The sequence below is a fragment of the Acipenser ruthenus genome, chromosome 42, assembly GCF_902713425.1.
Source record: "Acipenser ruthenus chromosome 42, fAciRut3.2 maternal haplotype, whole genome shotgun sequence".
Lineage (NCBI taxonomy): Eukaryota > Metazoa > Chordata > Actinopteri > Acipenseriformes > Acipenseridae > Acipenser > Acipenser ruthenus.
This window is the reverse complement of record NC_081230.1, coordinates 9,394,569-9,407,534: the sequence shown is the minus strand read 5'-3', so window position 1 is coordinate 9,407,534 and position 12,966 is coordinate 9,394,569. Positions and strand designations below refer to the sequence as shown.

Sequence of the window (12,966 nt, the reverse complement as noted above, 5' to 3'; positions counted from 1 at the left end):
AGGACCCATTCAAACACAGAGCCAGGACCCATTCAAACACAGAGCCAGGACCCATTCAAACACAGAGAGCCAGGACCCATTCAAACACACAGAGAGAGCCAGGACCCATTCAAACACAGAGAGCCAGGATCCATTCAAACACGGAGCCAGGACCCAGTCACACAGAGAGCCAGGACCCATTCAAACACAGAGAGTCAGGACCCATTCAAACACAGAGAGCCAGGACCCATTCAAACACAGAGAGCCAGGACCCATTCAAACACAGAGCCAGGACCCATTCAAACACAGAGAGCCAGGACCCATTCAAACACACAGAGAGAGCCAGGACCCATTCAAACACAGAGAGCCAGGACCCATTCAAACACAGAGCCAGGACCCATTCAAACACAGAGAGCCAGGATCCATTCAAACACAGAGCCAGGACCCAGTCACACACAGAGAGCCAGGACCCATTCAAACACAGAGCCAGGACCCATTCACACACACAGAGCCAGGACCCATTCAAACACAGAGCCAGGACCCATTCAAACACAGAGAGCCAGGATCCATTCAAACACAGAGCCAGGACCCAGTCACACACAGAGAGCCAGGACCCATTCAAACACAGAGGCAGGACCCATTCAAACACAGAGAGCCAGGACCCATTCAATCACAGAGAGCCAGGACCCATTCAAACACACAGAGCCAGGACCCATTCAAACACAGAGAGCCAGGACCCATTCAAACACAGAGAGTCAGGACCCATTCAAACACAGAGAGTCAGGACCCATTCAAACACAGAGAGTCAGGACCCATTCAAACACAGAGCCAGGACCCATTCAAACACAGAGCCAGGACCCAGTCACACACAGAGCCAGGACCCAGTCACACACAGAGCCAGGACCCAGTCACACACAGAGCCAGGACCCATTCAAACACAGAGAGCCAGGACCCATTCAAACACAGAGAGCCAGGACCCATTCAAACACAGAGCCAGGACCCATTCAAACACAGAGAGCCAGGACCCATTCAATCACAGAGAGCCAGGACCCATTCAAACACAGAGAGCCAGGACCCATTCAAACACAGAGAGTCAGGACCCATTCAAACACAGAGCCAGGACCCATTCAAACACAGAGCCAGGACCCATTCACACACACAGAGCCAGGACCCAGTCACACACAGAGCCAGGACCCAGTCACACACAGAGCCAGGACCCATTCAAACACAGAGAGCCAGGACCCATTCAAACACAGAGAGTCAGGACCCAGTGCTCTCCTCACTACAGTGTGTGTCTGCTGCAGTTACTCCCATAGTAAAGCCCGACACGGACCAATCTGTCCCATTACAATACCCTGCGTCTATCACCAGACTCTCCAGTGCAACTTGCATTGCAGTTTTTGCTCAAATTATCGTCCTTCCAACCGCCGCTGTGATGAAAACGACCCCCCCCCCCCCCCCCAGAAAAAAAAAGAGAGAAAACCACATAAGAAGGAAAATGCATTGCGATGTATTTCTGTGAAGCTCTGTTCAAGCTGTGTATTTAACACCACAAAAACAAAGGCAGGTGTTGTGAATCCGATCGATTCATTTTCCATCGAAAACAGCAGCAGCTGCAGCACCACCAGCCTGCCCACCACGGGACAGAGCAGAGACAGACAGACGGGGTCGTGATGGAAACTGTGAATACTCCGCTTCTGCCACGTTCACAATGAGCAGAGCGTCACTGGGGTGCACGACAGACACACACACACGCACACGCACACGCACGCACGCGACGTGGAGCGCGGGCCAGTTTTTACTTCATCCTCACGCAGAACAAGCGTTTGGAAAAGCAGCGACTCAGAAACGATTATAAAACTACACCCTCTGCGGCGCAACGATGAGGTCCGAGGCAACAGGGACCCTGTCCTGCCACTGGAGGGCGTCGTCTCCACCAAGTCCGCTAAAAAAAAAGAAAGAGGAGAATTCTGATCTAGCGTTCTGGGGTCAGGGAGAAAACTTTCCTGGGAAACGAATGCACACTCTCCCTCTCTCTGTTTAGGAAGTGCAGTGGGGCCCATCTCTGGGATGATGTGAATACATTGCAGTGGCACTGCAGCCTCCAGCCACTGGTGCTCTGTGTTGCCACGGCCGTTACACTGCCAGCACAGCGCTATTGGGGACAAATCTGGTCAAGGCTGTCATGTAGAATGAGTATTTATAGAGGGGGGGGGGGGGCTACGGTGAGCATAAAAAGCTACATCTGTAAAAGTAAAAAAAAAAAAAAAAAACACACCACACACACACACACAATAAAAACAAGCTCTAAATATGCCTCTCTGTAGACAGGCTTCCTTTCAGGTCAGGTCAGTCGTCGTGGTAACCGGAAATCACCGCTTCCTGCCAGGGGAGGAAGTGCTCCATCTAGAGCTTCCAATCGAAAACAGATCAGAGACAGAGAGAGAGAGAGAGGGAGAGGGAGGGAGAGAGAGAGAAGAACAAGAAAGAGAGGAGGCCATTCAGCCCATCAGCGCTTGTCCGGTTCCCAGTAGCTCAGCGATCTCAAAACTTGGTCAAGTCGGGTCTTCTAGCGATCCAAGTGATTCAGCATCAACAACGTGGCTTGGTAACCCTTGGTAACCCATTCCATCCCCTCACCACACTCTGTGTCTCCTACCCATCTCCACTAATTCTGTCGGTGTCCTCTGGTCATGGTTTCTGTGCTGCACTTAAAGTACTGGCTTGGGCTAACTCTGCCAAGTCCTTCTAGGACTGTATCACGTCCGAGATGGGGGGAGGGAGAGACAGAGAGAGGCTGAGACTGAGGCCAGGAAGCTCAAGGCTTATCTCCCAGCAGGAAAGAGACAGACACCTGAGCGGAGCTCCAGCGTGGAGCTCAGTCCCACAGACACAGAGACCAGACTCCTGAGCGGAGCTCCAGCGTGGAGCTCAGTCCCACAGAGACTAGGCTCCTGAGCGGAGCTCCAGCGTGGAGCTCAGTCCCACAGAGACCAGGCTCCTGAGCGGAGCTCCAGCATGGAGCTCAATCCCACAGACACAGAGACCAGACTCCTGAGCGGAGCTCCAGCGTGGAGCTCAGTCCCACAGACACAGAGACCAGGCTCCTGAGCGGAGCTCCAGCGTGGAGCTCAGTCCCACAGAGACCAGGCTCCTGAGCGGAGCTCCAGCGTGGAGCTCAGTCCCACAGACAGAGACCAGACTCCCTGTACTGCCCTGCTGATCAGAGTTACACTCCCACCCACATGCTGCTGCAGTTGCACGTTTCCTTAAGCCAGGGAGAAAGGGGCGAAAAAAAAGACACGTCGAAAAATGATAACTTCAGCTAGGCAGTGATCAGATGAGGAGTGGATCTGACATTTAAAAAAAAAAAATTAAATACAGGAAAAAGCAACCCAAACACCTTTAACAACTGATAACTTCACTCACACACACACACATATTTAGTTGCAGTACATTCCAGCACAACCACAGATACTAAGAGACAGACCCCCGAGAGCAAAATACAAGATCACCTAAATAAATGAACTATACATGGAGAGGAAGGGGTTGTATTTTATTGATATACAATTCTGCCACATTTTTTATTTATTTAAAAAAAAAAAAAAATACGAATCATTCACGAGAACTCTCTGGGGTACAAAAAGTTTCAAGACTGAAAAAAACATGCATGCATTATAAAGAACAGGACAGATAGGAAACTGAACACAGTTACACACGCAGCGATGCAAGAAGTCTGGCTATGGGTCGGGGGGTGCGAGGTGCAATATAATATAACTTGGAGTTCACCATGATGATAAATGTGTACATTACTCTTCTTTGAGTGTTCAAAAGCAGCAGATACACTTTTAAAAGTGCAGCACAGCGTCCTAGCCTGAGATCTAAAACCCTTCCTGCAGCGGCACAAACACACACACAGGCAGCTTCTCTTCCGCCTTCCTCAGGTGGATCAAAACAATTCAAAAAGTAAGAAAAAAAAAGAGAGTCACAAACTGAGCAGCACAGACCCCACGCTGCACCGTCCCCTTAAACATCATGGATCCCCTTTCCATGCAAGGGTTAACCTGCAAGAACACAAAACACTAAAACAGATCGATCGGGGGCTCCTGAAATATTATTATTATTATTATTATTATTATTATTATTATTATTATTATTAAGTAGTAGTGTTTTCCCCTCCCGGCTGCACAGGATTTTGGGTGGGTACGTCTGTTTTCAATTTGCTCCCAAAGTTCCCACAAAAGCAAGTGTTTGTGCAGCTTCACCGGGACGCTACGCTTAACAGCATTGAGCAGCAGACAGGAAAACCGAGTTTTAAGGGATGCAGGTTTTGTAAAAAAAAAATAATAATTGAAAATCCACCCATGATCCCACTTGATAGATATCTCAACCACCCGGTGGGCTTGTGTAGGTCAGGAAAGGAAGGAAGGAAGGAAGGAAGGATGGAAAAGAAAAGAAAGAATGAAAAAGAAACAAGGAAGAAGGGGGGGCACCAGCTTTTTAGCTAGCCCTCTTAGACACCAAAACTTAGCATCGGTTTAATATTAGGATTTCTAGCCTACTTTTGTTTTACAGATAGAAAGTTTCTCACTCAAGAGTAAACTGTGGAGCTCTTGCAAACGGACTGCCTGCCGGCTTTTAAATGAGCAAACTAAAAAAAACAGTAAAAGAAAGATAAACAGAAAAGCCGCGAGGGTCTTACCAGCTCTTAGCTTCAACATCCAGTTTAAGGGCAACCCGGCAAGTTGTTAAAAGCTTCTGTTCATGTCCCAGGCGTTAGTTAGGAAAGCGCACAGTTGCTCTCGTCTATATCACTGAAGCACGTCTGGCTGTCAGAGAAGCAGAGCACAGAGGGAAAGGGGGAGGGACCGTCTCAAAAGTGCCCGGAGGCAGTCTGTGCAAGACAATGGCAGGAAGCGAAAAAAAATATTTAAAAAAAAAAGAAAAGAAACACAGGACGGCCCCTGCTCTGTATATACACCACAACGACTTTAAATACAATTAAAAATCTCTGACCGAGAATTTTTCAGAGCCAGCAGTACCCCAGTGTGAAGTGCAGGAGGCGCTGTGCTGTGCTGCTTGAACCTGCTTCATCTGCCAACGCAGAAACTGGTAAACAACTGAAATGCAGCTTGAAAAGAGCTACCCGATGAGTCTTCAACCTTAAAGTCTATGTAAAAGAAAACAAGTTGCAAAAAAAGTATTTTTTTTAAATTTAAGCTGGTGGAGATCTATGACAAAGTGGGAATTTTTAATTATGATAATGAGGATGATGATAACAACAACAACAACAACGATGGAAATAAGACTCCTATTGCACAGCATTTTCACCCATTCCAGGTTTTACTACCAGCTTGCTCAAAGGTAACAAGCTCTGGTGTGTCTTATCAAACTCAGTGTGAAACCAGGAGTGGATCCAACTGCTATGCAACGGGAGTCTTATTTCCATCCCGAATCATTGCAGGTAAAATTACTGGAAAACTTGCAAGCAAAAAAACAGAGAGCTGCTTTCTGATAACCAGGGTCTGGGAGCAAGATCCCCGACTCCCACGTGAGGTTTAAACTGATTTTCCACCAGCAAAACCTAAAATACATCAGAGTCAAATCAAAAATAAAAAGCATATTCTGTATCTTCACTGACACATGATAGAAATAACAACCTCTAGAACGGGCATTACCAGAGAAAGTCATTGAACAGCTAATCACTGGTGTGTGTGTGTGCGTGCGTGCGTGTGTGTGCGTGCGTGTGTGTTTTAAGAATTTAAAGTGAAAAGCTTGAATTTGAAAAATAAATAACAATTTGTAATGTCAAATGTGAACTGCTCGGACTCTTCTGAAGTGTTTTTTCCTCTGTGTGGCGGTCCTGCACATTGTAACTCTGCGTACCAGGTTTGCTTGTTTCCAGTCAGAGTGAGTCACGACTACTGGGAAGAACTCCTTCAAGGGTAATATAAATCACGAAAATAGGAAAAAAATAATAACCGAAATGCAATGCCGCTTTTAAAAGGTTCTGCAGATCAAGGTGAATACACTGCAGTCTTTATTAATTAGGTCATTTAGCAGAGGCTTTTATCCAAAGAGACCAACATGCTGCAGAGTCACTTCCAATAGGAGCTTGTTTGTTTTACGTCTCATCCGAAGGACGGAGCACAAGGAGGTTCAGTGACTTGCTCAGGGACACACACAGGGAGTCGGTGGCTGGGATTTGAACCTCCTGGGACCAAGCTCCTTTCTTGAACCACTGGACCCCCGAGCCTCCTTTAAAGAACAGAGAGCTGCAAACTCAAGACAGGACTGCGATTCTCTCGTTTAATATTCAGACCGTTTGTTTGTCATTCCCCTCCTCAGTGCTAATCAACATAACAGTAAAAAAATGATGACAGACTTTTGCTAAAAATGAGTTCAGGACTGACCTAAAAAAAAAACCACACACACAATTGGATACACATTTTTATTCTATTATCGTCTATTTTCACAGAGAAGGAATTCACTGGGAAATATTTCTGATCCCTTCCAATATTTTTCTCTCTCTTTCTTGGCAGGCACAGAATTGGAATGCAGGGAAAGACAGGAGTCATGTGACAGTCTTAAAGAGGCGCCATCGCTTCCCAATAGTCAAGAGAGAATAAACAATGGCTATATCTTCTTGGAACCCCAGGGGGCTTACAGAACGCAAGGGGTCCGACCTGCGACCCAGATTCTGAGACTCCTCAGAGAAAATGCGCCAAGGAATGTCCGTACCAAGTTTCGTCACAACTGAACCCTCAGAGGATGGGAGACCCTTCTTCGCACAGAGAGTGGTGAGGGTGTGGAATGGGTTACCTGGCTACGTTGTGGATGCTTGACAAAGTTTTTAGCTCAATCCGCTATGACCAGGACTTGGACAAGCATTTGTCATTTTTTTTTTTCTGATCTCACTTTCTAATAATAAACTAAAAAAAAAAGACAGAAGTATGATAACACTGAACGTTTCTCTACACTTGAATTATTTTTTTTTTTCGCTGATCCCCTCGCTGTTCTCTATTAACCTGTCCGATCAAAGTGAGCTGCTGTTATTATTATTATTATTATTTATTTTTTAGCAGACGCCCTTATCCAGGGCGACTTACAATTGTTACAAGATATCACATTATTTTTACATACAATTACCCATTTATACAGTTGGGTTTTTACTGGAGCAATCTAGGTAAAGTACCTTGCTCAAGGGTACAGCAGCAGTGTCCCCCACCTGGGATTGAACCCACGACCCTCCGGTCAAGAGTCCAGAGCCCTACCCACTACTCCACACTGCCGCCAGGGTTTGGGTGTTGCACGCTCTATCACAGGCAATCTGGGCTCTGAGACCCCCTCTCTCCTAAACACGTTCAACAGGTGATGCAGAACTCGAATTTTAGGATCCAGAAACTACATGAACATAACCGAGATCTTTTATTCAACATCATGTAATCGAAGAAAACGATATCGCAAACAAGTCTACCGGAAGCCATAACAGCAATACAGTATTTCATGTTAGATTCTGAAATGTAGGTTTCATTCGACTTTATGAAGCACAATGAGTTCATCCTATAGGGTGATGCAAAACTTTTGACCAGAGCTGTAACATGGTGAGGATTTACTACATTCAGACTCCTGATTGACAGGCGATCTGATTATCATCATCTTCATATACATGCAAATGATTTTACACAGCCACCCAGCTCACAAGTGCAGAGCGACCCCAATATGTTTCATTTCCTTCCAATGCAGATGGAGTGACTTTCATAAATAGGTTTCTAGTACAGCATCCAACGCAGTTCAGGAGAAATCTCAGAAAAAGTAAATCAATAATATAATTATACTGTTGATTTTAAAAAGGAGGTTAAAGGTTAAGGGTTGACCTGAGTGGAAAGTGCTTCAGGAGGTCAGGAGGTGGCAGGCTCGTTTGGGATTGCTCTAAACTTGTCTACATGCGGAGAGCGTGCGACCAGACAAACAGGACTGATGACAGACCCTGCTAGCCCTCTCTCCTCCGGTCACATGAAAACAAGCCAGCGCCGTTCAGGAACACAAGATCTTGGTTTCTAAGCCCCACATGTCCTTGTCGCTATTTGGTCTGTCTGTAACTATAAATAGCGATGGTAAAAAGGGAGGGAGCAAGGGTTGGGATGAATGGGCAGAAGGATTGGGGGGGGGGGGGTCCCATCCATTTTCTGCAGCTGTTGATTCCCCCCCCCCTGCACACCCCCCCGCTCGCACACACTCTCTCACTATCACACACACCCTCACTAAGCCAGTGCCAGGCTGGATTACATTGTTCCGCGGTTGCCAGTATCGTCCTGTGAAGAATGCGACTTTGTGAAAAGACAGAGCAGCTGGATGAATGAACGAGGGAATGAGATTCTCCCAGAGGGGGAGAATGACTCCAAAACATACAGGAAACATTTCACAGAGAGGGAAGGGGGGTGGTGGTGGGGGGGGGGGAGGCGGCTGGAGTTATTCACAGCAGGAGGGGGAGGGAGGGAGGCATGGATTTAATTAGGAATGGTGCTGATGTCCCAGCAGAATAAATAATGAAACAACAAAATAAGAGACCGCAGAAGCGGTGGAAGTCAGGAGGGCTGGAACAGGTTTGATCACTTCCCGTTTTCTTTTTTAATTATCTGAAGATGAGCTCAGTGGGGGAGCGCTTGTAACATTCCTGGCACCTAGCCGTCCTCAACCCCTTCACCTCTTGAATCATCTATAACTGCACACTGCACCATTCCCTTAAAACAAACAGACACACACTGCCTTTAACATGCTTCAAATCCCTGGAGCGCCTTGACACACAAGAACCGTGTTTTTTATTTGAAGCAGGGATGGAAATAAGACTCCCGCTGCATAGCAGCTTCACCCATTCCTGGTTTTACTAGGAGTTTAAACTCGGACGCAACCGAGCGCGTTACCTATACACGCTGTGGCTGATCAAGCTTGTAGAAAAACCTGGAATGGGTGGCACTGCTACGCAACAGGAGTTTTATTGACACACCTGGGAAGAGATTTATTGCTGGACGGATCCACTGGAGTTGGTTACAGGGATGTCCAGACAGAGACATTCGAAGTGTCCAGTTACTTGGTCATTCAGCCCGTCTCACTGCTGCTGCTTCATATGATCCCTTCTCAGGACCAGTATAGCAGCCTGCAGTCACCAGTAACCTGGAGCTTGAGAGCCAGTGCGCGACGCCACCAGCGTCGTGCTGGGGAGCTGGTCGGGCACGGAGCTGAGACAGCAGTTCACTGAAGAAGGCGGCACGGAGCGAAACGTTTGTCTGGTTCCCTTCGTACGGTTTCTTATAGATTCAATCAAGACACCAGCTCACCTTCAATGATCAAACCCAGCCTATTGCTTTAGAGTTCCACTACCACTAGCAAACAGCAGCTACTGCTTTTGTGTGTGCTAGAAAGCCCTGACACTGCAGGCAACGCACTCAAAGTTCTCCAGTCGCCGAGGGGTTAAGCTGGTGGTCTAGAGTGTGATAGTGATCGTACTAACAGGTGCAGCAACGTCCCATCCCCCCCACCCCCCCCAGGATTCGCACCCCGGAGTTCAGAGAGACACAAGGGTTTTTACTGTGAAACGGGGCTGTGCCGATCAGGGGAGATCAAACCACACTGCGAGTGCTCAGCAAGCTCGCGGTGAGATACGGCTCAGCACCTGTGCATCCGAGGCAGCCTTGTTATATAAACTTGAAGTCTCCTCTCGTGAGAGGCTGCAGCAACCGGCTTTCATGATCCAGCACGACATTGTATTGCAAAGTGCTGTGCTGCGACGGACAGATTACAGGAGGCGAAATCATTGTATATTCAGCTAGAGAGCACAAGCCACCGGCTTCATACCGCGCTGGTCTTCATAACAGACAAACAACAGCTTCAGAAACGCACCGTTTGGGGGCAACAACAAAAAAAATGCTATTGTAAACAAACTGGACTGTCAACAGCGTGCTTCAGAAAGTTATTTCATACCTTTTCAGGTGGGAATACCCAAGTGTGTGTGTGTGTGTGTGTGTGTGTGTTCAGTGTTGTGCCTGTTTACAGTGTCGCTGTGTTTATCTGTCGATCACTGTGGTTTGAGGTCTCATACAGGAGAGGCGCTGCCAGGGTACACCTGCAGGAGGTGGAAGAGCAAGCTGTGTGTGAGAAGCAGCTCTGTGTGTGCACATCACGCCCTGCGGTTCACTGACTCTCTCTCCCCAACTCGCACGGCTGCGAGACTGGCTGCTTTCTCACACCCCCGGCCCCCCATACTCCCACCAACACCTCAACACTGCAGGCAGTGACTCCACGGAAATCTAACACGAAATACTGTACTACTATTATGGCTTCCGGTAGACTTTTGAGATTTCTTTGATGTTAAATAAAAGGTCTAAATTATGTTTGTATCGGTTTTTTTTTATTTTTTAATATTAAAAATGTCTCAATTCTTTAAATTCTAGGTGATTCAGAACTATACACAGTATTAAAACCCAAACCGAGGCTAAGAGACTCTGGGCGGTGCTTTTGCAATGCTAACTGAAAATGCTGAAGTTTCCGGCAATTAGCACATTGCAATAAAACTCACCCGGTTGTTTCTCATTTTAAATTTGCAACATTATGTTTGGTGAAGTAAAAAGCTCAGTAAATCCGGCCCTTTGTTTTAAACACAAACAGAGTTGACTTTTTTCATTTCACTAAAACAGAAAGTTTTTTCTGGCGCGAGCGGCGGAGGTCTGCTGGCGATTGTGTTTGCGCTGTGCTGAAAATCACAGCCCGAGTAGTTTTTTCCTATTCCAGGATTCCTATCTCCCCCCCACACACTTCCTCCCAGTCTCTCCTGGCCAAGCAGCCTTCCTCTGGGACTCGGAGAGAGGCAGGCAGCCTCACAACACAGACTCTCCCTGCCTCGAATCACCCTCGCACAGTGCTGCCTCCACTCAGAGCTGCAGAGGGAGGCAAACTCACACTGCCTCACAGCAACCTTAGGGAGGAAAGAACACCCATTGCATAGCAGTGTGATCCATTCCTGGTTTTACTTTAGAACACATTTGACCTTGTTTGTCTGGACACTGGGGCTAATCAAGCTTGTAGTAAAACCTGGAATGGGTGAAACTGTAGATAATGGAACCTTCTAAAAGACTCAATATCAGGAAACTTTACTTTTAAAAGTTTGGCCAATCAAGATCTTATTTTATTTTTTTTACCCTCAAAAGGAAACGAAAGCTATATATTTATTTTAAAGACTAAACTATCTTGTATAAAAATAAACAAACCGCAAAAAAAAAAAAAAAAACCCACAAGCTATTTTTGGGAGTTTGTGTGACTGGCTGTGTTCTGCTTGCCCTGCTTATCACTTTCACTTGAAATACTTGAAGCCAACGAGATCCGATCAGAGAGATCTCTGGGGACAGAGTAACCCAGCTCTGACCGCGGTGTAGAAACAGCTCTGACACACACACACACGACAGACTATCTCTCCTTCGCTGTGGAAGAAGGACCAGACTACAGCTCAGTCTACAGGGCAGGGACTGGGCCCAAACCAGCAACCTCGCTCTCTCCAAACGAGCACCTTAACCACTGTGCGCAGCAGCCAGGCTGGTTAGCACAAGCAGATACAGATACTCAGCTCAGCAGCACACGACGCAAACACAGCCGGGCACACGGGGTGAGTTACTGGCGCTCACAACACCAATACAGTGAGTTTCCCCACTTCATTACACACGTCGATCAGAGACTCTGAGACAGGACCTGTCAGCCCCCCCCCCCCCCCCCCCATAGCCTTGTCATCCTTGTGACTCTCTCACGAGACCACAGCTACTACATGAAAGTAGGTCACCTCGACCACAGAGTGTCACACGAGGCCACGAGCGCAGGTGTCCTGAGTGAGGAGCCAGCTGTTAGCAGAAGCAGTGGGGAGCGGGGCGAGGGGGTGTCCCGATCGCAATCAGGAGGTCAAATCAAACAGGGCATGGAGAGAGAAAGAGAGAGAGAGAGAGAGAGAACGCATCCGCTCAGAAACTCACCTGCCGGGCTGCCTCGCCTGGGTGCTCCCATACAGACCCTGTCCACGTGGCTGTCCCTTCTTCCGTCTCTTTCCACGCCGTGAGTCCTGAAAAATAAAACACAGAATGCAGTCTTTCTTTTCTGCGCAGTGCAGGGATAGCAACACAATACAATACAATACAGTGCAATACAATACAATACAATACAGTGCAATACAATACAATACAATACAGTGCAATGCAAAACAATACAAAGATCTGTACATATTGGGCCCTTCATTTGAACACATCCCAAATGCTTTACACTCTGCAAAAGACATGTGATAAAGTGTACAGTCACAGTGAGCAGGGTTAGCTGTATAGTCCAGTCACAGTGAGCAGGGTTAGCTGTATAGTCCAGTCACAGTGAGCAGGGTTAGCTGTATAGTCCAGTCACAGTGAGCAGGGTTAGCTGTATAGTCCAGTCACAGTGAGCAGGGTTAGCTGTATAGTCCAGTCACAGTGAGCAGGGTTAGCTGTACAGTCCAGTCACAGTGAGCAGGGTTAGCTGTATAGTCCAGTCACAGTGACCAGGGTTAGCTGTACAGTCCAGTCACAGTGAGCAGGGTTAGCTGTATAGTCCAGTCACAGTGAGCAGGGTTAGCTGTATAGTCCAGCAGTCACAGTGAGCAGGGTTAGCTGTATAGTCCAGCAGTCACAGTGAGCAGGGTTAGCTGTATAGTCCAGCAGTCACAGTGAGCAGGGTTAGCTGTATAGTCCAGCAGTCACAGTGAGCAGGGTTAGCTGTATAGTCCAGCAGTCACAGTGAGCAGGGTTAGCTGTATAGTCCAGTCACAGTGAGCAGGGTTAGCTGTATAGTCCAGCAGTCACAGTGAGCAGGGTTAGCTGTATAGTCCAGCAGTCACAGTGAGCAGGGTTAGCTGTATAGTCCAGTCACAGTGAGCAGGGTTAGCTGTATAGTCCAGCAGTCACAGTGAGCAGGGTTAGCTGTATA

At 47.4% G+C, this 12,966-nt stretch overlaps 1 protein-coding gene across 4 annotated transcripts in view; it reads right to left on the bottom strand.

Annotated features, from left to right (window-relative positions):
* LOC117967074 (histone deacetylase 7-like) overlaps window positions 1-12,966 on the bottom strand; it is a 66,990-nt gene that overhangs the window by 48,796 nt on the left and 5,228 nt on the right. The window contains exon 2 of one of the 4 annotated variants that reach the window (XM_059011762.1): window positions 11,994-12,079. In XM_059011762.1, coding sequence (XP_058867745.1) covers window positions 11,994-12,024 — 31 coding nt within the window. In that variant the 5' untranslated portion in view covers window positions 12,025-12,079. Of the gene's footprint in view, window positions 1-4,681; window positions 4,813-11,993; window positions 12,080-12,966 lie in introns of those variants that run through there. The other 3 variants (XM_059011763.1, XM_059011765.1, XM_059011766.1) reach the window with 3 other exon arrangements.